The sequence below is a fragment of the Aulonocara stuartgranti genome, assembly GCF_965226115.1.
Source record: "Aulonocara stuartgranti genome assembly, chromosome: 3".
NCBI classification, from domain to species: Eukaryota; Metazoa; Chordata; class Actinopteri; order Cichliformes; family Cichlidae; genus Aulonocara; species Aulonocara stuartgranti.
The window spans coordinates 63803271-63828674 of record NC_138941.1 but is presented as its reverse complement, the minus strand read 5'-3'; the positions used below and the strand labels follow the sequence as shown (position 1 = coordinate 63828674).

The 25404-nt window shown below is 44.2% G+C and overlaps 2 protein-coding genes across 2 annotated transcripts in view; one reads left to right on the top strand and one right to left on the bottom strand.

The window, feature by feature from the left end:
• Positions 1-2792, top strand: part of LOC309695668 (ICOS ligand-like) — a 32189-nt gene extending 29397 nt beyond the window's left edge. Inside the window, exon 3 of the mRNA XM_082516464.1 lies at positions 2583-2792. Coding sequence (XP_082372590.1) covers positions 2583-2728 — 146 coding nt within the window. The 3' untranslated portion in view covers positions 2729-2792. The remainder of the gene's footprint in view (positions 1-2582) is intronic.
• Positions 2793-9569: 6777 nt separating this feature from the next.
• On the bottom strand, positions 9570-25000 carry LOC309695554 (uncharacterized protein). Its single transcript, XM_082516276.1, has 5 exons — positions 24723-25000; positions 18140-18187; positions 10422-10477; positions 9953-10332; positions 9570-9849 (listed from the first exon to the last, which is right to left on the bottom strand). Exons 2-5 carry the CDS (start codon positions 18169-18171, stop codon positions 9712-9714), a joined length of 606 nt encoding a protein of 201 aa, XP_082372402.1. The 5' UTR covers positions 18172-18187; positions 24723-25000; the 3' UTR covers positions 9570-9711.
• Between the last annotated feature and the right edge of the window lie 404 nt (positions 25001-25404).

Here is a 25404-nt window from a genome sequence, read left to right as displayed (position 1 = left end):
TGTTAAACTAATTTATTCAAGTCAGAGAATGTTGCATATAATTAAATGTTTTGCTTGATGCATAAAGTTAAAAGATTAAAACTGATAAAACAAGTTTTAAAAAGAGACTTTTCCATTTGATTACATTTTGTATGATGGATTATGTAGAAAAAGTAGAATTGGGCTGAAAGATCTATCACTTTATCACCTCTTCAGGTTGTAAATCGTGTTTTTAAAAAGTAACTAAGTAACTAAGTAACTAAGTAATTAATTACTTTTGAAAATAAGTAATCAGTAAAGTAACGGGATTACTTTTTTGGGGGAGTAATCAGTAATTAGTTACTGATTACTTTTTTCAAGTAACTTGACCAACACTGGCTGTGTGTTTGTCTTCATCAGAGGTTGTATGGACATAATTTTAAGACCTGCTAAGGACCAGATGTTTTTAACTATATCCTGATATGTGTAACCTTAGAACTGAAAGAGACGTTACTTCCTTTTTTTTTTTTTTTTACCTCCCACACTGGAGGGAGAGATGTGACAAATGCGACTTTTTGTTTTTACCTGATGTGTTTATTTTAAGCATTTAGAGAGCAGCTACATTCTGTCTATTGTGTTTGAGTGAAACACTGATCACTGCTGTGAGTTCATTTTATGTTTATTTGATGCGCACTTGTTATTTCCTGAAGCAGAAAGAGTCACTGAGATATACACACATAAGGGGTGTTGGGTGGGACTAACTGCAGAACTATTTCCTTATTTGTTAGATTTAGTTGTAGATTGAAATATTTAAGCTGGACATACATAGTCTTTCTTATTTTGTTCTCTGGTTTACTTATTTTACTTAGTTTGATTTTTCATTGGTTCGTCTGGCCAGTCGTCATGGTGCAGTACCGCACTGCTTTGAAGAGGAACAGGAAGAAAAACCAGACTGTCGACTGTTTAACAGCCTTTTTTTTCTTCCTCCTCCCCACAGCGAGTAAGAGTAAACTTTCTGTAATCCTGCTGAATGAGTGGGAAAGAGCACACAGGAAAACTACAATGAGTTATTATTGGAGCGCACAGTCACAAAAATGTGATCTGTTTCATGTAAACTCAGTAAAGACAGGCTTGTAAATCAGACTTCTTATTAGTTATGTGCTGACTTACAAATAACCAAGAAAAGTAAAATATTTATTGAACTATGACAGTTTAGATTCAAACAATTAAATAAGAGCCAAAGTGTTTGTTCCTCTAACACAGCAAAGACGACAAAACTGAAGGTTTATACAGGAGTATCTGTAGTTTGAAGCTATTCTGATGTCTGCAAAACCTTCACCATGGTTTCAAAAGACATCAGAGCAGTTCTCCTTTACCGTCATGTTTTATACAGAGAAAATAAGACAAACTTTTCATCTAGCCTAATGCAGCACCTGCTGTGTGGAAACATAAAATAACCTGGGAAGTCCCGGCTTTCACTTCTCATGTGTAGCTGTGATAATGATAATATTCCCACAGTCCAAACTCACTAATGTCTGACTTTCTTTGTGTTGTAAAAGCAAAGCATTTTAGTGAAGTACAGCCAACGGTTGTCACATGTGAAGAGTCTCCACTAAGAATAAAAGAAAGAAAGAAATCTTGAAACCAAAATCAATATTGGTGTTCTTTCTGTCGTTTTGTACTATGTCTTAACACAAAAACATAAATTGAGTATTCGGTAGCAGAGACGTGTTTTTTTTTATTTTCTCAAAAGTTAAGAGTGGAAGCCACCATGTTCTATGGGACAAACTGAAGAGCTTGTGCTGCTACCTGCTGGCTGCATTTATACAAAACACTTTACAGTGTGACTCACCCCAAGGTGCATTCACTTTATTGAGGAGATAGGGACAGTTCTTCTCTTTAAACATAATAAACAAAGAATTGTGAGGGGGAAAAAAGAAAGAAAAAGCACATTTCTACTCTAAAGAATCTTTCTGTGTTAAGTTTGCATGTTCCTTTAGTGTTTGTGTGGATTCTTTCTGGGTGCTCTGGCTTCTTTCAACAGTCCAAAAATATGCAGTTAGTGGGGTTAGGTTAACTGTTGATTCTAAATTGCCCATAGGTGTGAATGTGAGTGTGAATGGTTGTCTATATGTTATCCCTGCCACAGACTGTACATGTGCAAAAATATTTCATATATCACTCTAGACTTTGTTGAATTGCAATTTATGCAACTACTCAAGCAGTTGAAGTTTCTCCGACAGTGTAACAGCTCCCAGCAGCGTCGGTGCTTCTTTTATATATGTTTAGTAAAAACACCACAAAGTTAGATTCAGAGATTAAAGTTCTCGGTTATATTTGGAATTCACCGAAGTCTTTTAATGGAACAACACAAGAGGGTGAAACAACTGCGCTCCCCTGAGGACTGTAGAGAAAAGGCAAATAAAATGGGTTGGCAAGTGTTTAAAAACATTTTTTTAAACACTATGTAGGCAATTAGGTAAATAAGTGCCTACCTGTGTGATACTCATGGCTAGCCAGCAAGTGGGCTTCATCCTTCTGGCGGTCTGGGGGCTGTGCTTTAGTGACTCTCTCTGATCATGTCTGATCATGTCTACCAACACCTCACACCTGTTTCTCACCAGCAGGTCAGACAGGAGGAGACACAGAGGATGGAGGGAAGGAGGATGGATCTGTTGGACTGATTGTTGGTCTGTCAGTTTCAGCTGTGCTTCTGGTTGCTGCTGTTGCTGGTTTTCTGATTTACAGAAGACGTGAACATCAGATTTAGGATTCTGCTGATTAAGGGGTGTCTTTGAAGAACGCTTTTTCATTAGTACCTACTCGGATCGACTTGGCACAGTTCAGGGTTTTCTATTAGGTCAAAGTCCTGGGTACTATATGCCTATTAATTATGTCAAAGGACACTCGGACACATTGCTATGACAACACCACACACATTAAGAGGTACTAAATTGTAAGGGAACACCAGTCAAGTCGAGTCATGGCGAGTTGATCCAGGTAGGTACTAATAGAAAAGGGAGTAATATACACTCTAATTGTTGGCTTATTGTATGAGAATAAACAAAACCTGAAAGTAAACATTATGTGATGTCAGTTAAATATAAAGAAATTGGAAATCTTGTTGTTTCAAGTTTCAGTCTGTTGTTTCAGTCTGATTATGCATCACTTTGAGTCTGGAACAAGTGGATTGAATATTTGGCTTTGCAGACTGACAGTATTCTTAAACCTGATCAATAATATTCATATATTATGCTTCCTTTTATAAGCCATATATGCGTATAGTGTAAACATTATTTAGCATTCACTTGTAGGTGTTCACAAGTTCCATAGTTAACCAAAAATATACTTTTAACCCTTAACTGTTTTCAAATGATACTTAACTCACAAAATGTCCTCATGAAGAACTGAGCTTTAATCCTGAATCACAAAGTAGCTTTTTAAACAGAATCAAACCAGGTGAAGTACAGGACAATCATTTACATACTTAAATACATCAAACTAATTAAATACAATACTAAGAATAACAGTAATGATAATGGTAAAACATCGGATTGAATATTGAACAGAGATGAGTATAAAAGGTACTAAGATGAAATATGTGGTTCGACAGTGCCAGGAGGTCAGCAGAGATGTCAGTACAGATGTTGGCTGATGTTCTAGCTCCTGAAATAAAGGTGGTTTTTTTGAAAAGGAAAGGTTAGGATTTTTTTTTTATTATTTTAATTATAATGGCTTAAACATTAGTTTTACTGTCATGTTTACAACCACAGATGCACATGTATGTGGATGTTGTGTTTTTTTGCTAGTTCTTCATGTATTTTTGTGGATGTTTTTGGCCATTTCTGTATTTTTGATCATGGATAATGGAGGTGTTGTGGGTACCCAAACTCCTTGGCCACTGACTACATTTTGCATGGAAGACAGTTTGTCTGCAAATACTTGCTATTTTCTCCTTCTTTTTTTTTTAAAGGTTTGATGCTACTTACTTCAGCTACTTGCTACTTGTCGAAGAAACTATTAGTGAAAAAGTGGATAATGTGACTCAAACCAGATGTCGAGCGTGTTTGAGTAGTTGGTGAGTGTTTGCAGACAAATCTGCGTCCTTCATGGAATTTGCTGGTAACCACTACAACCTGCCAGTGACCAAAGGAGGCTTTCATTGCAGTTTCATTGCAACTGGTTTTACAACAGCAACCACCAACATCATCCAACCACTTTTTATAAACTGTATCATGGCTCTTCTTGAATCTGTTAAACATGCTTGAATTCTTTTGTCTTTTATGCACTATACAAAGAATTAAAATCATTATTTAGTGCTTCTGTTTTGTGTTTATTTTTGAAGCAGTTTCTTTGTCATTAGTCATTGTCTTTGCCACTATTTTCTGTACAAGTCAATCAGATAGGTGTTGGTAGCAGGTGATCTAATCTTGCTAAAAACCTGGTGATGCTGTTCCAGGGAGATCACAACAAACCACTTCAGCTTAGATCCACAGAAAACATGAGGAAAAGATTAGAAATTGCAGCAGCAAAAGGTTGCAGTGTCATCTTCATGATGAACTTTAGGTTGTTATCAGATATCACCTTTGTTAATCACACACAAACTATGAAGGACAGAAAGTCTGATAAATTTTAGAGAACTCATACAAGATATGAATACAAAAAAATAAGTTTTTTGCGGAGGCCTCTTCCGTTCATAACTTCTATATTCCGACTCCTTATTTGTAGTCACGTTTATGCAACATTTGATAGATGCACTTACCAACAGCGGAAACTCACATATAAACATGCAGGAGGAGGGATACAAGTAGCTGGAAGCTTGTGGATTTCTCTACAAGGACCTCGGGAGGAAAGCAGTTTGTTGGGTTGTTGAACATAATACAACACAAACTCTCGTAGAGGATATAAAGTCAGAGAGAGATATGTTTTGAAACGACAAGGAGCAGGCGCATCTAGTACACGTAGAGCAGGCGCAAAAAAAGACATACAAGCAGAGTGCAGTGGAGCATTAGTCCTGCCCAATATACTAAACCTGAAAATGATAAATTAATTGACTCTTTACATACAAGGATTAGTTTTGGGCTCTCTAAATATCCCAGTTCAAACTTATTAATTGGAGGAGATGTTAATGTTTCATTAAATGACACTATAGATAGATGGCCCCCAGCACAACATTTTAGCAATAATTTGAGATTGGAAACATTTATGGATAAATTTAATGTAACTGATATTTGGAGAGACAAATTTCCTGATGATATATCATTTACCTGGAGTAACCGTTCTGGTTCAAGAAAATGACGTATTGATTTCTGGTTAATATCAAGTAGACTATCAAAGGACAGCGTTACGGTCAATATCCTTACAACTCCACTTACTGACCATAGACCACATATATTAACCTGCAACTCTTTCTTACTATTACCATTAATAGCTCTTCATATTGGAAATTAAATAGTTCGCTTTTGAGCCATACAGCTGTAAAATCTGAAATTACACGAATGTTAAAACCCTTTATACACAAGGCTAATATTGAGAATTCCTATAGTACAAACTGGGAAATTTTTAAATTTCAGACGAGTAAAAGGTTGAGACAGTATGGGGCAAAAATAGCTAAGTCGAGGGCAGCAGAAGAAGAAGATCTAATATGTTGAGATTTACCGCCAGAAAGCTGAAGGAGCTTTTGTTCATTTAAGAAAAAGATAGATAGAGGAGGGAGAGCAGAATTCTGATTATTTTTTCCGCTTAGAAAAACATAGATCTAAAGCCAATACTATTCATAAATTGAATATAAATGGTACGGTCACTGATGATGCAATAATTGTCTCTCAATTTTGTTGTAATTTCTACTCAAAGTTGTATGAATCCAATTATAACGCAAAGGTCGCTACCCAATTTATCGACCCTGTAAATAATGTTGAAATGTCTATTGAATTTCTTAAAAACAACAAATCTCCAAGCACAGATGGGCTGGTGGCTGAATTTTATAAACCATTTTCTTCTCAGCTTGCACGCTTTTTGTTGCAGGTTTATATTGAAAGGGGCACTCTATAAAGCCTTTGACTCAATTGAGCATGAATTTATGTCTCTCACACTTCAGAGATTTGGTTTTGGTGATATCTTCTGCAAAGCTATCAAAACTCTGTATTCCAATGCAAATAGCGCTATTAGAATGAAAAATGGCACCACTTCTCAATTTAGTCTTAATCGAGGTGTACGTCAGGGAGGCCCGAGTAGCCCTTATCTTTTTTTTCTTTGCACTCAAATTCTTGCCTCTCATAGCTCAAATAGCCATGTAAAAGTATAAACATAGCAGACAGAGATGATATCACAATCTTTCTTAAAAATGCCAGCCAGGTGCCAATTGCTTTACAAGTTATAGATGATTTCTCAAAAGGGTCTGGATTGATGCTAAACTTAAATAAATGTCAGTTATTACCTGTCAAAGAGTGTAATGATCAGAGTATTTGTAATATAACAGTTAAAAACAAAGCAACTTATTTAGGTCTGATTGTCTGCAGAGATCAAAAAAATAGAATCTCACTAAAATTTCTCCCAATTATTAAAAACCTCAAACCAAATTAAATCAGTGGTTGCAGAGAGATTTAAGCTTAAGATGGAGGATATTGCTCTCAAAAGCAGAAGGTCTGTCTCGACTGACTTATGCAGCAATTTCTCTGCATGTGGACGGCAAAACTTGACCCCATTGAAATGTTATTCCTCACTACGTTTTCTCTAAGTTTGGTGGTCTAAGTTTTATCTTAGGTTGTGATTATAATATAGATAAGCTTCCAGAAAACATCTTGATGTTTCATAAACAAGTTCTATTAACTTGTTCCCTAGTATATAAACACAACTTTACACCTCAAACATATTTAATTTGGAATAATGGGAACATAATGCATAAAAATAAATCATTATTTTTCTCCAGTTGTGTTGAGAAACAAATTGTTTTAGTGAAGAGTTGTTTAATCCTATGGGCAGCTTTTGTCTTATCCAGAATTCTTAAACGCTTAGAAATTTCCAGCCACATCCAAAGAATATGCCATAATATTTAATGCGATACCTACGGGTATTATAATGCTATTTAAAGGTATTCAACCTTGCATATCACCTCTTTCTCTCCCCAACCCTGTGGATTCACACATAGGAAGAATCTGTCTAACAAACCACAGTAAAGGTAATAAGAATATTTGTGCTTTGTTCCAGAGAGAATATCTAACTGTTCCACATGTGATGTCTTATTGGATTCCTTTGTCAGTGACATTAACTGCAAAAGAGTATGTACAATTCCTAACAAGTATCTGGTAACGAATAAAGTGAAAGAAGTTTCATTTAAAATACTTCATAAATATTATCCTGCTAATCATTATATGACAAAATTAAAAAAGGGACACAAATGTGAACTGTGGATTTTGTGGAAGCCATCCTGAGACTGTGCGGCACCTCTTCTGGATCTGTTCACAAGCTAGAACATTCTGGAAAGACTTCAGTAGATTCATTACTGGACAGCTCTACGAGGACTTTGCTTTGAAATGGGAAAATGTTGTATTGTGTTTTTTTCAAAGGCAAAAAAAGAAGAAGATGTTTACTTTATTATAAACCTGTTAGTTATCTTAGCTTAATTTTATTGTCACAAATGCAAATACGGTAGCCAAAAGCCTAATTGTAAACACTACTATAATGATACTTTATCTTACATAAAATTGATTCATGAATCACTTAATTAAAAGGATATGAAAACTATTACTTTTTGTACTAATTACAAATTATTTGAATGTATGTAACTTTTTATATTAAACCCCATGGCATATGTTAATTTTGTTCAAACTTGTATACATTTTCTGTATACTGTTCCTCAATAAAGCTAAACAAAAAAAAAGGCAAAGCTACGAGGTGACGTAAGATTTGTGCATGCGCGGTACGGATCGGGAGTGACACCGCCTACACCACTGAATTTTTCCCTAACGTCGGGAGCGCGCACCGCAGAAAAAGCAAATCCACTTGACTCCGCCTCCAGTCTAACAAACTCGACGTGGAAGTAGCGACGTTTTTTTTCTCCTCTAACTTTATCTCAGGCGGAACAATAACAACAAATGTAATACATGGAGGAGACAATGTACAATTGTACTGCATAATAATAATAATAATAATAATAATAATGTATACTTTATTCATACAGAATAATACAGTGTAAGAGTGTGTAAAATTAACCAAATAAAATAGAAAGTACGATTAAAAGGGAGAAAACAAAAACAGAAAAGTTTAGCTTAAAAAATGAGAGATGCAGTGACATAAAACAAGGACATATTACAAATATTGATGGTTTTTAAAGCTTTTTTGCTGTGACAGGAAAAAATTGTATTCACATGTTTCTTTCCTGAAAGTGAAAGAGTGTGGTTTCTTGAGAACTTACATTTATGGATGTGTTATTTGGTGAGGAGTAAATTCAGATTAATGATAGTGACGTTATGCTTCACTGAAAAGTGAAAGATGAGTGTCGTTACACCATTACCATTCAGTTTGTGGGTTACAACAGAAAATTATCTATTTATTGCTCTCACTTGTTATCGGACAGGACATAGTTGGTCCCCCTGCAGGGAAACAATAACCTTGGCCTGACACCTGAAATGTATTGAAGCTTCGGAACAATCTGAAGCGCATCACCAGGGTGACACCTGCTGGCCAATTTGGCCACATCGTAATAATGCTGTTCTGTAAAACAGTGACTCCCTGCACAACAAGGCTACTTATTATAACGCACGATCGGCGGATCGGCGGACAAAAGGCGGTTTCTGGAAGAACATTTGTTTTTGAAGGCGGGTATTTTTCGAAGTCGCAAAAGTATGACGTCACAAGAAGGTGATTGGTCACTTGTAATGTGGACCCTGGAAAAACATTAATTATGATGATGTGGGAACAACGCCAACACGAGGATATCAGATCGTCCTTTCATCCATTTACACACAGCTTCATATTGAAATGCACTAAGGATAAGGCTTCTCTCAAAAGACACAGAGTAGGTGATAAAGTGCTTGTCTTACTTACTTTACTTACACTGAAAGTGCAACATCTCTCCTGTGCTGAATAATTACGCACACCCCACTTTTCAGTTATTTGTTTGTAAAAAATGTTTGGAATGATGTATGATTTTTGTTTCACTTCTCACGTGTGATAGAATCTGATAGACTCCATGCGACGATGTGTTGCACTGCATGAGGCAAATGGTGGTCACACCAGATACTGACCGGTTCTGGGTCCCCAGACCCCCAATAGCGCAAAAAACTGCACATTCCAGGGTGGCCTTTTGTTGTGGGCAGTCTGAGGTACACCTGTGCACTACTCATGATGTCAGATCAGCATCCTGATGTGGCACACCTGTGAGGTGGGATGGATTATCTCAATATAGCAGATGTGCCCACTACCACACATTTGGACTGATTTGTGACCACTGTTTGGGAGGGATGGTTATATTGTGTATCTGGAATGAATTTTAGGTCTCTATGTCCATCCCATGGGGAATGGGAGCAGTAACAAAGGTGTTGCGTTTATATTTTTGTTGAGTGTAATTTAGTCACTTTAAATCAATGCAAGAAAAATGAGTAGTCTCAGTATTGTTTATAATCAAGTAAATAGTACTTTATTTAATCATTTAAATACGAGAAACATGAAACATTTGTGCAAATTCAAAAGCCTCCCAATTCCCATTTTTTCAGTGTAGGGAGCCCTAATCATCACAGGGTTAGGGAAGCACAATCAACAGCCTTTAAGTATCTGATTGCGTTTCATGAAGTCCAGTAATCTGGGCTTTCTTGTTGCCACAAGTTTTTTATGCTCTTCATCCAACCTCCTCCCCACAGGGCTCTTCCACACCTGTTCCCAGTCCTTCTTGGTCTAAACACAAACAAACAAGAAAAGCACAGAAAGTTAACAGACTAATAAGGATAATCAACCATGAAATCTTAGTTATTCCCAGCAAACAAATGTAATTTCTCACCATGTCTTTGAAGGCCTCCCCCTTGTAGTAGGTCTTGGATGCTGGATACTCCATTCCTTCATCAAGTAGCTGCTTGATGCTTGAAGCCACCAGATGAAGCTCCTCTCCATCATAGCCATACACCTGTTTGTCCTTGCAGGTCATCAGAACGAGCTGGTCGCACAGACATGAGATGCCCTCCACCACGCCAATAATTTGCATGGTTACAGTCGTTGGAAGGTAGAATTTTCCCCAGCCATTCACATCAGCAGGATAATCTTTGTAAACGGTGTCCTCAAGCTCTGCTTTCCTCAAAATTGCACCAGCTGGCTTCTCTAAGGGGAAACACTTGCCTTTGTTTGCAGATTCAAACTGTGAAACAGCTGCTGGTAAGTCCTCATCTGCAACACAAGGCAGACATTTGAAAGGTGTTTGAAAGATGGAAAACACATGACTTGTTTTAAATGAGCCAAAGATGATTGTAGCATACCTTTCCTTCCTTTGGACAGAGAGTCAAGAGACACATTAGACTCCTTATGTCCCAAACTAAGACAGAAAACATAATGATGTTAACAGAGTTTGTGACAACAGCCTTCCCTTTACCCAAGTGCTCAGTCAGCCTGTGAGCCTCACTGTATAGAGCTTAATGCCAAAATCATGACATTTCATGTCTGTCCTCCTGAAGTCATGGCACCACAGTAGTTTGGTGTGTGTGTTCAACAGCTTTGAGCTTGGGGTTACAAGCTGCTGTCTCTGCACTGAACCATCAACCATCCTGGGTCCATACATCCTGTGCTGTGTGGCAGTTTGGTTTGAGGCTTCACTCTGTATTCATTTTCACATCTCAGAGTGAGTTAGGTTCTTATCCTCAGCCACCCCATGTTTGTTACTGTGAGTAAATGTTATTGCGTTATACAGATATAATGTCGAGAATGACTCGTTTTATCCCGTTCCTTCTCGTCTCTTCTCCCTCTGAGCTAAAGGCGGCATTTAATAAGAGGCGTTGTGTCCACGTCCAGCCAATACATGGCAGCCCCTGGAAAGTGTGCTACATGCTCTCTGGTGCACTCAGAAATGTCACCTTTCTTTGACATTTGGACCTTTAATTTTCCATCAAGAATATTTAATGTAATTTTTGTTTATGTTTGAGCAGCACAAACTCCACTTTTCTTGTGCTGCAGCTCACGTAGCTCAGATACTGAGCATCCACAGCTGGATTTCTGGACACAGCTGGAAACAGAAACTCTTCCTGATAGAGTTGATTATTTTAAGATTGTCATTTCAACAAGTTCCTGTTTTTATAAGTTTAACTGGGCTGCTCACTTCTGCTTTTTACATGCTTAGTACACATGTTGATTCGTTAAAAGGTCATGCCCTATATGGACCGACTGGAGATGTTGTGAAGGGCCAAGCCATATATGGTGTCAGGAAATGACACACACACACACACACACACACACACACACACACACACACGTTGCTCGCATATGCTTGCCTTGAATGTATGACTGTTTTCACTCAAATAAAAGGAGCTGCAAGGGGAATCAGGTTCGGAGTTGGCTGAGCTCAGGTGACGAGTGAATAACTCTCTGCAAGATCCTGGCCGGGCTTCTCTTGTGACAAGTTAAAGATAAAAGATCTGTGGTTTTGCTTTGTTTACACGGATGGGTCTCTGAAACAGCGAGGACTGGTTTTAGACCTGAAAAACTTAAAATTATTGGTACTGATATCGGAAATACTCACATTCAAAGGCTTGTGTCGAAGTTAAAACTAAAACTAAGTTACTTTTTTAGAAATCAGTCCTGTTTCTCCCTCCAAGTGAGAAAACACTTGATTCGTGCAACTTTTTTTACCTTTATTGGATTATGGTGACCTGCTTTTTATGAATGCACCTGCTCACTACCTAAAGAGGTTGGATACTGTGTACCATTTTGCTTTACATTTTATCACTGGCTATGGAAATCGTGTACATCATTGTTCTTTGTATGCTGCTGCTAAATGTCCATCTTTACATATCCGCAGACTCTCCTATTGGTTGATCTTTATCTATTTATCTCCTTGGGCTGGTTCCAACTTATTTATGTGTTTATATGTGTAAAAACCACAACCAATGCAGCCTTCGTTCTCACAATATCATACAATTGATTGCCCCAAAATCTTGATATTTATTTATCATCACCTCTGTTAATCCTTGATATTTATAACTGAGTGATCTGTATATATTAGTGCTATTTCTTAAATGTGCAAAATCTGTAACGCAATGTATTGTTTGGAGTTTACTCTGTCACTGTTACTTTTTTTAGAATTTCTTCCTGTACCAACTGTAACACACATACTTTCCTTAGGGATTAATAAAGTATTCTGAATATGATTCTGATTGTTTCAGGATACATGACCTGCCATTATCCAATGACACATCTGCTTTCCGGTATCTTTTGCTCGTTTCTCCTCCTCTTCTTTTCTCTCCTCTTCTTTTCTCTTTTTTCTAAATTGAGCACCTGATGGCTTTGAACTGTTCTTGAACATCTTCCATTGTTTTTAATTTTGCGCTCCAGAACACCCATCCCCCAACCCAAAGCCGGCACCCCCCTCCCCTGTCGACAGGTTGTGTGTGAGATATTAAATCATCAAACTGTAAATTTTAAATAGTTATTGATCCCTCTTACCCCTAGTCCTAAAGTGTATATTTATTTTCCTTATATATTCTTCTTATATTTATTGTTTGTTTACTTGCACTGCTGTGACTGGAGCCTCGTCGTCTCGTCTCTCTATATAATGTACTGTATGCAGTGGAGATGACAATAAAGTTTACTTTGACTTTAGCACAGCAGCAAGCAGGCTCACCGAGGGCTCTCGCACTCACTTTATAGAATTTCGAAAAAACATAGTGTAGAGTACACCCAGCACAGACACACGCACACACAGGCAGGTATAGCCAACTTCCTCGTTTATTGATATATTTGTATTTTGACAGCTGACTCAGTCGCACCGTCTGACAGCTCGAGCCCAGCTGATCTTCTCTGGCCGCTCCTCCTCGTCTCACTATAAACACAGCGGAGGAGACCATCATTAGTCCATAAACAATATCAGCTGTTCTTACCAGCCTCGCGGCGCCGCCCCGTTGAGCCTTCCGCTCCACTCCTCCCCTGCAGCTGCGCCCGGGGCCACGCCTCCGCCACACACCCCCACCGCCCGTTCGAGGCCGGGGAGCCGTCCGGCCGAGCCAACTCCCCCCCCCCGCGAGCGAGAGAGGAAATCGGCCACTGCCATCTGCGCCCCCGGCCTATGGATCACCTTGAACTTAAAGGGCTGCAACGCCAGATACCACCGGGTGATCCGGGCGTTGGCATCCTTCATGCGGTGGAGCCACTGCAGCGGGGCGTGGTCCGAACAGAGGGTGAATGAGCGTCCCAGGAGGTAATAGCGCAGGGAGCCGACCGCCCACCGGATGGCCAGGCACTCCTTCTCCACGGTGCTGTACCGGCGCTCGCGCTCTGCCAGCTTCCGGCTGATGTATAGGACAGGGCGGTCGGCCCCCCTTACCTGCTGGGACAAAACGGCTCCCAGCCCTCTGTCCGAGGCGTCAGTCTGCAGAACAAAAGGGAGGGAAAAGTTAGGAGTGTGAAGCAGCGGCTCCCCACAGAGAGCCTTTTTCGCCTGCACAAACGCCGCCTGGCACGGCCCCGTCCACTGGACCAGATCCGGGGCACCCTTTCGAGTGAGATCGGTCAGGGGGCTGGTTAGCTGCGCAAACCCCGGCACAAAGCGACGATAGTAACCCGCCAACCCCAAGAACCGTCTCACCTCCTTTTTCGTCCTGGGGCGCGGGCAGGATGCGATAGCCGCCGTCTTCTCCACCTGTGGACGCACCTGCCCGCCCCCCAGGTGGTACCCCAGATACTGCACCTCCCTCCGTCCAACCGCGCACTTCTTCGGATTGGCCGTGAGCCCCGCCCCCCTCAGGGACTCCAGGACCGCGGCCACCCGCAGCACATGCTCCGCCCAGGTGTCGCTGTGGATGATCACGTCATCCAGGTAGGCGGCAGCATACGCTGCGTGCGGACGCAGTACCCGGTCCATGAGACGCTGGAAAGTGGCCGGGGCCCCGAACAGGCCGAACGGAAGTGTCACGAACTGGTACAAACCGTACGGAGTGGAGAAGGCCGTTTTCTCCCTGGCCTCGGCAGACAAGGGAATCTGCCAATAGCCCTTGGTCAAGTCCAGTGTCGTGAAAAAGCGGGCCGTGCCTAACCGGTCCAGGAGCTCGTCGACCCGAGGCATGGGGTAGGCATCAAAGCGTGACACTCCGTTCACCCTGCGATAGTCGACACAGAACCGGATAGACCCATCCTTCTTCGCCACCAGAACGATGGGGCTACACCAGGCGCTGTGCGACTCTTCTATTACTCCCATCCTCAGCATTTCCGCCAATTCCCTCTGCACGATTTTTCGCTTGTGCTCCGGGAGCCTGTAGGGCCGTGAACGCACCGTCACGCCAGGCTGCGTCACGAAATGGTGCTCGATGAGGGACGTCCGGCCGGGCAGGGGGGAGAACACGTCCGCAAAACGCTGTTGCAACGCGACAACATCCGCTCTCTGGGCCTGTGTGAGATGGTCATCACAAGGGAGGGAGGCGGGAACGATAGAATTTGGCACCTCCGGCCCCAACTCATCTCTCTCCTTCACCAAGCTCACCAGAGAAGCGGTTTCAACCTCTCGCCACAGTTTGAGGAGATTGAGGTGATAAATCTGCGTGGCTCCTCCCCTGTCCGACCGAGCGACCTCATAGTCCACGTCCCCGACTCGCCGTGTGACCACAAAGGGTCCTTGCCACTTGGCGAGCAACTTCGAGCTGGAGGTAGGGAGTAACACAAGCACTTTATCTCCCGGTGAAAATTGCCTGAGCCTAGCCCCTCTGTCATACAGGCGTTGCTGACGCTGCTGAGCCTGGAGCAAATTCTCCCATGACAACCTCCCCAAAGTGTGGAGTTTTGCTCTCAGGTCCAACACGTACTGAATCTCATTTTTGGCGGGGCTCGGACCGTCCTCCCAGCTTTCTTTAATCAGGTCGAGCACCCCACGTGGCCTCCTGCCGAACAGCAGTTCAAAGGGAGAAAATCCCGTGGAGGCCTGGGGCACCTCCCGCACTGCGAATAACAGAGGGTCTAGCCAGTGATCCCAATTGCGTTCATCCTCGTTAATGAACTTCCGAATCATGGACTTTAAAGTCTTATTCAGCCGCTCCACCAGCCCATCAGTCTGCGGGTGGTAGACGCTGGTCCGAATAGATTTAATGCCCAGTAAGTCGTACAGTTCCCGCAGTGTACGAGACATAAACGACGTGCCCTGGTCAGTCAGTATCTCTTTCGGGATTCCGACTCGGGAGATGACCTGAAACAGTGCCTGCGCCACACTCTTTGCAGAGATGGTGCGCAGCGGAACTGCTTCCGGGTACCGCGTTGCGTAATCCACCAGGACTAACACAAAGCGGTAGCCGCGTGCACTCCGGTGAAACGGCCCGATGAGGTCCATGCCGATGCGCTCAAACGGGACCTCAATGAGGGGGAGAGGGCGCAGCGGCGCCTTCGGTATGGCCGGCTGGTTAACAAGTTGGCAGTCCGGGCAGGACGCGCACCAGCGGCGCACATCCGCTCGGATGCCCGGCCAATAAAATCGGGCCGTTATTCGCTCCAGAGTTTTCTCATAGCCCATATGCCCTGCCATGGGGTTATAGTGGGCCGCCTGGAAAAGCGTTTCCCGGCGGCCCTGCGGCACCAACAACTGGGTGTGTGTTTCCTCTGTCTGAGTGTCACGACTCACTCGATATAATCGGTCGTTTAATACGACGAAACGCGGGTAGGTCTGCGCGGCCTCAGGGCGCACCACGTGACCATCAATAGCCATCACTTGGTCAAAGGCTGAGCGTAGGGTGCCGTCACGAGACTGCTCCAGTGGGAAATCGCCCATGGGGGACACTTCCGGGGCCGGCGGGACGTCCCGTGAGGGACCCGCCAGCTCCTCCCCCCCGGAGTCGGTGTCGGACGACCCCGCGTCACCGCTGAATGCCGCGCACACGCTACACCCCGCTTCCGGTCGTGATCGCACCCCCGCGTACTGCCCCAGTAGCTGATGAAACCCCGGCCAATTGGTACCCAGAATCAGGGGGTGCGACAGGCGCGGGCTAACCGCCGCCGTTACTCTATGCGTTTTGCCCTTATACTTTAATAACAGCGGCACAATGGGATACCTGTGAACGTCACCATGCACACACCTCACCTCCACCCATTCTGCCTCCAGCAATGCCCCGGGGCGAACCAAGCTTTGGTGTACGAGGGTCTGCGTGCAGCCCGTGTCCACCAACGCCTGGCGTATACCCCCTCGAGTCCTTACCGGAATACTGTATGTCCCTCCTGGACCGGGGGAGGGTGCTGGGGCGCCAGCAACACGAAACACCTGCCCCACTTCCATAAGCGGACAATCCCTCCTCAGGTGCCCCGGCTGCCCGCACTTCCAGCACTCCGGCCCCGGCGTCTGTGCTGCTCTCCGTGGCTCGGGGGCGGCTCCACTTGGCTCGGCTGCCCTGGACGGCACCAACGCCGCGAAAGGGTTAGTGGGGCTCAGCGCCGGCAGCCGCTCTGCCTGCCCTGGTGCCGGCACACGGCGTCTCGGGGCCGGCACTGGGGCCTGTTTGTTCGGCCTCCGTCCGGCGTCCCCGGGTTCCCCTGCTCCAGCGGCAAGGTGGTCTTCCGCTAGCGTCACCGCTACCTCCAGGCTTGCGGGCCGGTGGCACCGGACCCATCTCGCCGTCTCCGCTGGCAATCCCTCCGTGAACTGTTCCAGCACCACCTTGTCCACCAGCTTCGTCTCGCCCTCCGATTTTCCCGGTTGCAGCCAGCGAACCGCCGCGTCGCGCAGCTGCCGGGCCCAGGCGAATGGTCGGTCTGTTGTGGCCAGCCGACAGGCCCGGAACCGCCGGCGATGGTCTTCGGCGGTGAGCCCCAGCCTGTCCACCACCGCCCGGCTCACGTCCGGGAAGCTGCTCCTCGACGCCGGAGGCAGACTCAGGGCCGCTGTTTGTGCCTCCCCAGACAGCAGGGGGAGCAGCCGCGGAGCCCACTCCTCCCGCGGCCATTGGCAAGCCTCCGCCGTGGCCCGGAAGGTCTCCAAAAAAACTTGTGGGTCGTCCCCGTCCCCCATCCGGGGCACCGACACCGACAGCGGCAAGGGCTTCGGCGCGGCAGCGGCCCCGACCAGCCGTTCCAGAACTTGCGTCTGTCGGTCCGTCTGCTCCCGCAGCGCGGCCAGGTGGGCACGCTGGTCGGCCGCCTGATCCCGGCTCATCGTCGCCATCTCCGCCAGCATCTGCGCCAAGAATTGCAGAGGCTGGGCGGGTGGCGTGGCCTGTGGGTCGGACATGTCCCCACCGGCACTCTTCCTGGGTTTCGGCACCACTTGTAGAGTACACCCAGCACAGACACACGCACACACAGGCAGGTATAGCCAACTTCCTCGTTTATTGATATATTTGTATTTTGACAGCTGACTCAGTCGCACCGTCTGACAGCTCGAGCCCAGCTGATCTTCTCTGGCCGCTCCTCCTCGTCTCACTATAAACACAGCGGAGGAGACCATCATTAGTCCATAAACAATATCAGCTGTTCTTACCAGCCTCGCGGCGCCGCCCCGTTGAGCCTTCCGCTCCACTCCTCCCCTGCAGCTGCGCCCGGGGCCACGCCTCCGCCACACATAGGTACAAATTATAAGTCTGTATCATAATGTCCAGTGTTTTCATGTTTGTTGGTTTGTTTTTATTTTGTTTCATTTTGCGGGTTGGATATTAGATGCTGCTCCAGCCAGCCAGAGAATCCCCCACCGCCCCGCGCTCTCCTTACTCTGCCGCAAGCAGCAGGCGCACCTTGCAAACGGAGGGCGCCCTTACTCCCAGCAAATGGGTGGCAGAAGACCGATCAGTGCCTATGACATCTCCAAATTGCGCTGGCTGATGTATGCATGAGTACGAGCAACTTTTTTTTGGAGATGCCCGTGATGCCACCCCTACCATGATGCTTCCCTGGGCAACCCCCCATGTCGCCCTATCAAAAACCGCTACTGGTGCTGAGCAGGTTCCAACCTGAGATCTAAAACTATTTACATGACTCACTAGAACAAAACTTAGTGAGATTACAGAGTGGGGAAACTGGTTCTTACCCGCTGTCGAGCATTACAGATGTTGTTGCCATTTTAGTTCTCTGTCACCTGCAAAATGAAATTTGAATCATTAGAAGCAGCTTTTGATTAATATTTCAAACCTTTACTGATGCACTGACACATTTATACAGCCATAACATAAAATTATTTTTTAATGTTTAACTTCAAAGCTTTCAAATTAAAAAAAAACTACTTTTAAAAGAGAAAAACAAATGGTAATCTGAGTTTAACCATAGAAACAGCAAAAAGAACAAACCATTTGAAAATAATCAAATAATAATCAAATAATCCTACATTAATAATAATCTTTTTAGAAAGTACGTTTAAAATTTTGTAAGAAATATTTAACTTTTGACATAAAGCTGTATTTAAATATAATCTTTACATAGGCGTTCCTCATTATTGAAATGTAACACTCAAGCCTGGAGTTTGTCTCTGTAAAATTTCATGTTGGAGGTCAGTTACCCCTGAACAAGTTTTATTTATTGTTACCCATTTTTTTTAAAATCTTTTCTGAGAATATTTGAGAAGCGTGGGAACCCTTTAAATGTTCTATCTTTTAATAATAAGACTTTGATGAACCTGGATCTTTGTTGTCTTTCTTTTTCTGTCCCATGTTCACATCACGTAGGTCACGCATGCTGTGCAACGATCAATCAATCAATCTTTATTTATAAAGCACTTTTCATACCAAAAAAAAAAAAAAAAAAAAAAAAAAGGTAGCACAAAGTGCTTTACATAGTTAAAAGCAGCCCACCCCACCCTCCAACTCACTCCCCACACTCTCAATACACATATATCCCCCCCACCCACACACACACACACACACACACACACACACATACGCGCACACTTAGAGAGTAAAAATTGGGCTGGGCTCGCATGAGCCAAGTGAGGAAACACTATAACAGGGAGCCGTCTGCACCGGGAGCCGGTCACAGACCGCAGCCTCCAGGCTGGGCACACAGCAGGAGGGAGGCCAAGGAGCCCCCCCAGCCAGGCTGAGAGGACCCCCAGAGACCCAGCAGCCACGGTCAATCACAGCCCCGGTGCAGAGAGCGCCCTCCGAGGAAACACTGGAGATATGACACAATACGATATATACAGGGTAAAATGATAAAATAAATAAGAACAGGATACAATATAAATATAAATAGAGTAAGAAGATTAAAAAATGAATAAGAATAAAATCAATAAATATTAGGTAAAGCCTAAATTAATAATAGAACAGGATAGAATAAATAAGCATAAAATAAATAAACGTTAGGTGAAAGATAAATTAAAAAGGTGGTCTTGAGCCTGTTCTTAAAAACATGTACCGTAAATGTCGGGCTATAAGCCGCTACTTTTTGCACAAGCTTTGAACCCTGCGGCTTTTAGTCAGGTGCGGCTTTTCTATGGATTGTCCGTGATTTTTGTCATATCGTAAGACGATTTGTTTTGTGTGTTCCGCTGTTGTACGGCACTACGTTGCCTGGCGGAAGGATCGGGGTTCAAGAGTGGTATGTTAGTCACATGTCCGTCCGCCAGGCAACGTAGTGCCGTACGAAGTAGCGCGAAAAACAAACTTCAAAGTAGCGCTACACGTTCAGCGGGAGTCGTGGATGATGAGCGGCGATAAACTTGCAAGTTATGCCCAAAAAGCAAGTTATGCCCAACTCCACCGGTGGATTCTGACAGCGTGGAAAAGTGTGAAAACATCCACGATCACCAACGGATTTTGAAGGGCTGGACTGCTGCATGATGGAGAGGAGGACACCGCCACGGCCCTTCTGAGGGTGTTCGACTCTGACACTGACAATGAGGATTTCTTTGGTTTTGAAAGTGACAACGAAGGAGAGAAGAAGAGTGGATGACGAAGCCATCATGAGCCTGTTTGTATCCGACACTGGAGAAGAGGACTTTGGTGGTTTTAGTGCGCAGGAAGAAGAGAAAGATGGTGGTGAATGACTGACTTTTCTTCTTGTTAAAGCTGTGTCACTGCACCTGAGCCTAAAAGGTAGGCCGAATCTATTTTTCTGGTGTGCTGTAGGCTACTGTTATGTACTACATGTGCAAATATGTACCCATAACTTGTTTTTCAAAATATTAATAAAAGTGATTCTCCAAACAGCCATCTCTTTCCTGACAATTCCCTTTGTGCATATTCTCTTACATATGATGAGTCAACATTGAAACACCTGCGGCTTTTGGTCAGGTGCGGCTAATGTATGTACAAAACAGGATTTTCCCCTGATTTTAGCTTGTGCGGCTAATATTTAGGTGCGCTTTGTAGTCCGGGAAATACGGTACGTTCTCTGCGGCCCTGAGCTCCTCCGGCAGGCTGTTCCACAGACGAGGACCATACCACTGAAAAGCTGCCTCTCCGTGAGTATGTGTCCTGACTTTAGGGACAATCAAAAGGCCAGTACCAGAGGACCTCAGGGTCCGCGAGGGTTCGTATGGTAAAAGCAGATCTGAGAGATAAGAAGGCCCAAGACCATTAAGACATTTAAAAACCAATAAAAGAACTTTAAAATCGATCCTGAAACACACGGGGAGCCAGTGCAGCGATTCTAAAACCGGTGTAATGTGGGCCCGCCCTCTGGTCTTCGTCAGCACACGAGCTGCCGAGTTTTGCAAAAGTTGTAAAGTTGAAATATTCTTGTTAGGAAGACCAGAGAGCAGGGCATTACAGTAATCAATGCGACTGGTAATAAAAGCATGCATCAGCATCTCCGTGTTGGCCCGAGAGAGAATAGGGCGGACTCTGGCTATATTTTTTAGATGATAAAATCCAATTTTGGTTACATGTTTAACATGTGGGATAAAACCAAGCTCAGAGTCAAAAATAACACCCAGGTTTTTCACTTGTAGCGAAGGACATAGTGAAAATGCCTCTAATTTAGACAAGAGTTTCTCTCTCTGAGCCTCAGGACCGATGATTAAAACTTCAGTCTTGTCCTGGTTAAGCTGTAAAAAGTTTTCTGCCATCCAAGATACAGTTAAAAAGGGCATCCATTGGTCTGGTGTCATCAGGAGACACGGAGATGTACAGCTGCGTGTCATCAGCGTAACTGTGGAAGTTCACTCCATGCCTCCTGATGACACTGCCGAGAGGGAGCATATACAAATTAAAAAGTACAGGGCCTAGAACCGACCCTTGAGGCTCACCACATGTCATTTCATGGATCTTAGAGGAGCATGTATCCATACTCACCATAAAAGATCTGTCAGAGAGATAGGAAGTGAACCAGTTGTGTACAGCACCAGAGAGGCCCACCATGTGTTTCAGTCTGTTTAAAAGAATAGCGTGGTCTACTGTATCAAAGGCTGCGCTTAGATCCAGTAGCACCAGGACTGAGAGCTTTTGGGAGTCCCAGTTACATCTAAGATCATTTAAAACCTTTAGGAGAGCAGTCTCTGTGCTGTGGTTCACCCTAAAACCAGACTGGAATATCTCCAGGATCTGTCTATCATTGAGAAAATCAGTAATCTGAGTAAAAACAAGTTTTTCTAAGACTTTACTTAAAAATGTTAAGTTGGATACAGGTCTGTAGTTATTAAAATCATTACAATCCAAATTGCTCTTCTTCAGAAGGGGCCTCACCACCGCCGTTTTAAAGGCAGCAGGGAAGACACCCAACTGAAGAGAGCAATTCATCATGTATAAAAGCTCAGCCTCAAAAAATCCATAAAGTGTTTTAAAGAGTGAAGAAGGGATTGGATCTAAAAGACATGTGGTGGGTCTCACTGTGGAGAAAACTTTCTGAAGGTTCTCAGCATTAACCAGGACAAAGCTGTCCAGTGTCTCCTCAGGTACAATCGAGCCCTCAGATGTGTTTAAAATCATATCGCGATTAGATAAAATATCAGATCTGATGGCGCTGATCTTTCCCCTGAAGTTTTCTGCAAACTGCTCACAGAGCGAGTCTGTGGGGGTTCTTTTGGAGCTTTTAAAATCAGGGTTAAATAAATGATCTATGGTGGAAAAGAGGACCTTGGGATTATTTTTGTTAATACTGATTATTTTGGCGAAGTATGAATTTCTTGAGTTCCTTAATGTATTATTGTACATTTTAAGTTGCTCGCAAAATATTTGATGATTGATAGTGTTTTTATTTTTCCTCCATCTCCTTTCTGCTGCCCTGCAATTTCTTTTGAGTTTTTTGACTTCTTCGTTTCTCCAGGGTGATGCATGTTTTACGTTAATCTTTTTGGTGGTGAGTGGAGCAACGGAGTCAAGGCTTTTCTTCAGTTTGCTGTTGAAATAATTAAAAATCAAATCGCAGGGTGCAGGTAAAATCACAGGGGGGTATTCGTCTAAAACCCTGGTAAAATTTGCAGCCACTTCAGAGGTTAGATAGCGCCTCCTCACAGTTCGCACCGAGGTCTCCCGCTGAATAAAACCGGTGATGTTAAAAAACACACAGTAGTGGTCAGAGACAGCCAAGTCAACAACAGAGACGACGCTGGTGGACAGCCCATGGGTGATGACCAGGTCCAGAGTGTGTCCTCTGTTGTGAGTCGGCTGCGTGACGTGCTGGATAAAATCCAAACAGTGAAGAATGTTTAAGAATTCTTTTGTTGCAGGGTCAGAAGGATTATCTATGTGCAGGTTAAAATCACCGGTTAAAATTATCATATTATAGTTTGAATGTATGTTTGTTAAAAATTCTGAGAATTCCTTGATAAAAGCAGCGCTGTCTTTAGGTGGTCTATAAACTGTGACAGATAAAACTGGAGGGCTGCTGAAAACAATAGCATGGAATTCAAAAGTGGTAAAATGATCAAATAAAATTTGTTTGGTGGTGAGTGTGTTGTTGGCTAAAGATTATTAATGTTTTTGGAGTTACTGGATTTATGATAATTCTGTTGCTCTCTGTTTGTGATTATGACGGGTATTGTGTTGACTGTGGGAAAGAGAGGTCCTAGTCCAGAGTTTTGTGTATTACTGTTAAAAGTGGAACAAATATAGGAGCTGGGACCAGGGGAACATCAGTCAGTGGCAGACGGATCAGCAGGTAATGTCAGTTTGGGGTAGTGACAGGGCGATGTGCGGGAGTGCTGTATGCCAAATGCCAAATTGGCGGACAGCAAACGGCGTCCCCAGGCGTTGAGGTGGAGCCCGTCTGCCCCAAAAAGATGCCTCCTCTCCCAGAAGGCATCAAAGTTGTTAATAAAACCCATGCCGTGGGAGACACAGGCGGAGGAAAGCCAGGTGTTAAGGCTGAGCAGCCGGCTGAAACGGCCTATCCCTCTGCCACAGGTGGGGGTGGGCCCAGAGATAAAAACACTCACCTGCAACTGACCAAGGAGGCTGAAGAGTTGGAGGAAGTCCAACTTCGACAGCTCAGATTGCTGTTTGGGGATGTCATTGGTGCCGATGTGGATGATGAGCTGGTTAACCTGTGGGTGGGATGCCAGAATGTTGGGAATTCTGTCCACTATGTCAACAACAGTGGCTCCCGGGAACGACAGCGTGAGCGCCACCCTCATCCGCACGTTCCTGACGATGGAATCCCCGAGGACCAGCGTGGAGAGAGGAGGTGCCACCGGGGGCTGCTGGCCATCTGAGACGCCCGCGCCGCGACACCGGGGGTGTTCAGATGGAGATGCACCAGCCGGACTGCGTGAGTGACTCCCAGGTAGCCGCGCCGTGGGTCCTCTTCTCCGAGGAGCCAGGGTAAAGCATAGCTCTTCGCGGTGAGTTTGCACCACAGCGTCGGGTTGCCCGCTGCGGCTCCGGGGGCGTAGTGGTGGAGATGGCGCAGACCTCAGCGACACAGCGGGATCGCGAGGGCTAGCGGTCAGAGGAGGAAAGTCCACAGGATCCAGGACATTGAATTTATTCTCCAATACTACCGCACCAGAGGGGTGAGGGTGCGAGAGACGGATCCTCCTGCCCCCTCTGCAGCCACCACGCGTCTCAACCACGGTCCATGGCGCTGGTTGGAGTGGAGTGGAGCTGACCAGAGCCTTGGGTCTGGCCCCTAGCTGAAACCTGTAGTTCTCGTCCTTGGCAGAAGCACCAGCGACGCAAGTTGAGAGCCTGTGTTGACTGTTGGCGGGATCTTGGGACACAGCAGCTGGATGGTGCACTGTGTCGGCTAGCTCAGCGCTAGTAGCGGTGGTTTGAGCTTTGCCAAGGAGGATCGTGTCAAGTTCGCATTCAGCCCCCTGGATTTGGTATAGCGTGGATATCCTTTGTTCCAGCTCGATCACAATGAGCAACGAAGCATGCGTTGAGCAAAGGGGGCGTATCCAAACAAAGCTCGTGTCGTTCTTCAGAATACCGCGTGACCAAACGTGATAAACGAGGACCAGTTTCTGTGAAATGACGCCACTGACTCGTTATGTGGCTTTGTTTTTGTGTTAACTGGGTCTAAGGTGATTCTGAGGATCATCACGGCTTAAACAGATTATGAAGCCACCAAAAAGGCGTAATAAGTCGGCAGCTGGGGATGGTTAAAATTCGGAGTTTTAACCAGGTCTCTTCTTCTTTTAAACATTTTTCACACGGACACCGTCAACCTGAAATAAATATACATTCGCATAAAACCCCTGTTCCCCAATGTTTAACAAAATGAAGACGAATACTTACCACAGCCGAACAACTGCACTCTGTGCCGTCTTCATGGAAAATAACACTTCTGTCTCACGTATTTGTTTTTACTGCCACTCAGCTAGGGGCGGAGCGTGGGGGTGGCTTACTGGGCTTAAGCCCGGGTTGTTTTGTCAGAAGCCCGGGGTATTTTGGAGTGTAATTTTTTCATAGTTAGATGCCTGGCTGACAACTGTATAAAACAAAAAGTACACACAATATTCGAAGCACATAGTGCACACTGTGGGAATTTACGACTGTGTGTGAATCCCCCCTGATATTGGTATGATCCGAGCTCAGGCGCTAAGCGACTGAGCGAGGGGGCGGGCCAGCTGCTGCCCGTGAGTTTTTGTTTTTTTTTTGTTTTGTTTTTTAATACTTTAATTAAATTTATGCACATATTACAATCTCTCGTTGGGAGACAACATTTATGCAACAACATCTTGAAAAGGTTGAATAAGAAATCAAACGAAAAAAAACAAACAAACAAAACAAAACAAAACAAAACAAAGAAAAACAAAAACACATATATACATATACATAAATATATGAAGGCCATTTTTATGACATATAACAGTTTCCTTTCTGCGAACACTTTAACATACATGTGGCTTACTTAGTACACCAAAAACACAATCATTAAAAGGATAGAGATTGAGTCCCATTGTCGCATATCAAAGCA

Bases quoted from the DNA above. Each gene is read 5' to 3' on its own strand.
- LOC309695554 (XM_082516276.1), bottom strand. From the start codon at position 18,171: ATGGCAACAACATCTGTAATGCTCGACAGCGG. The intron at 10,478-18,139 runs GTAAGAACCAGT...TTTCTGTCTTAG, and splicing joins TCTGTAATGCTCGACAGCGG to TTTGGGACATAAGGAGTCTA. The intron at 10,333-10,421 runs GTATGCTACAAT...CTTGTGTTGCAG, and splicing joins TCTGTCCAAAGGAAGGAAAG to ATGAGGACTTACCAGCAGCT.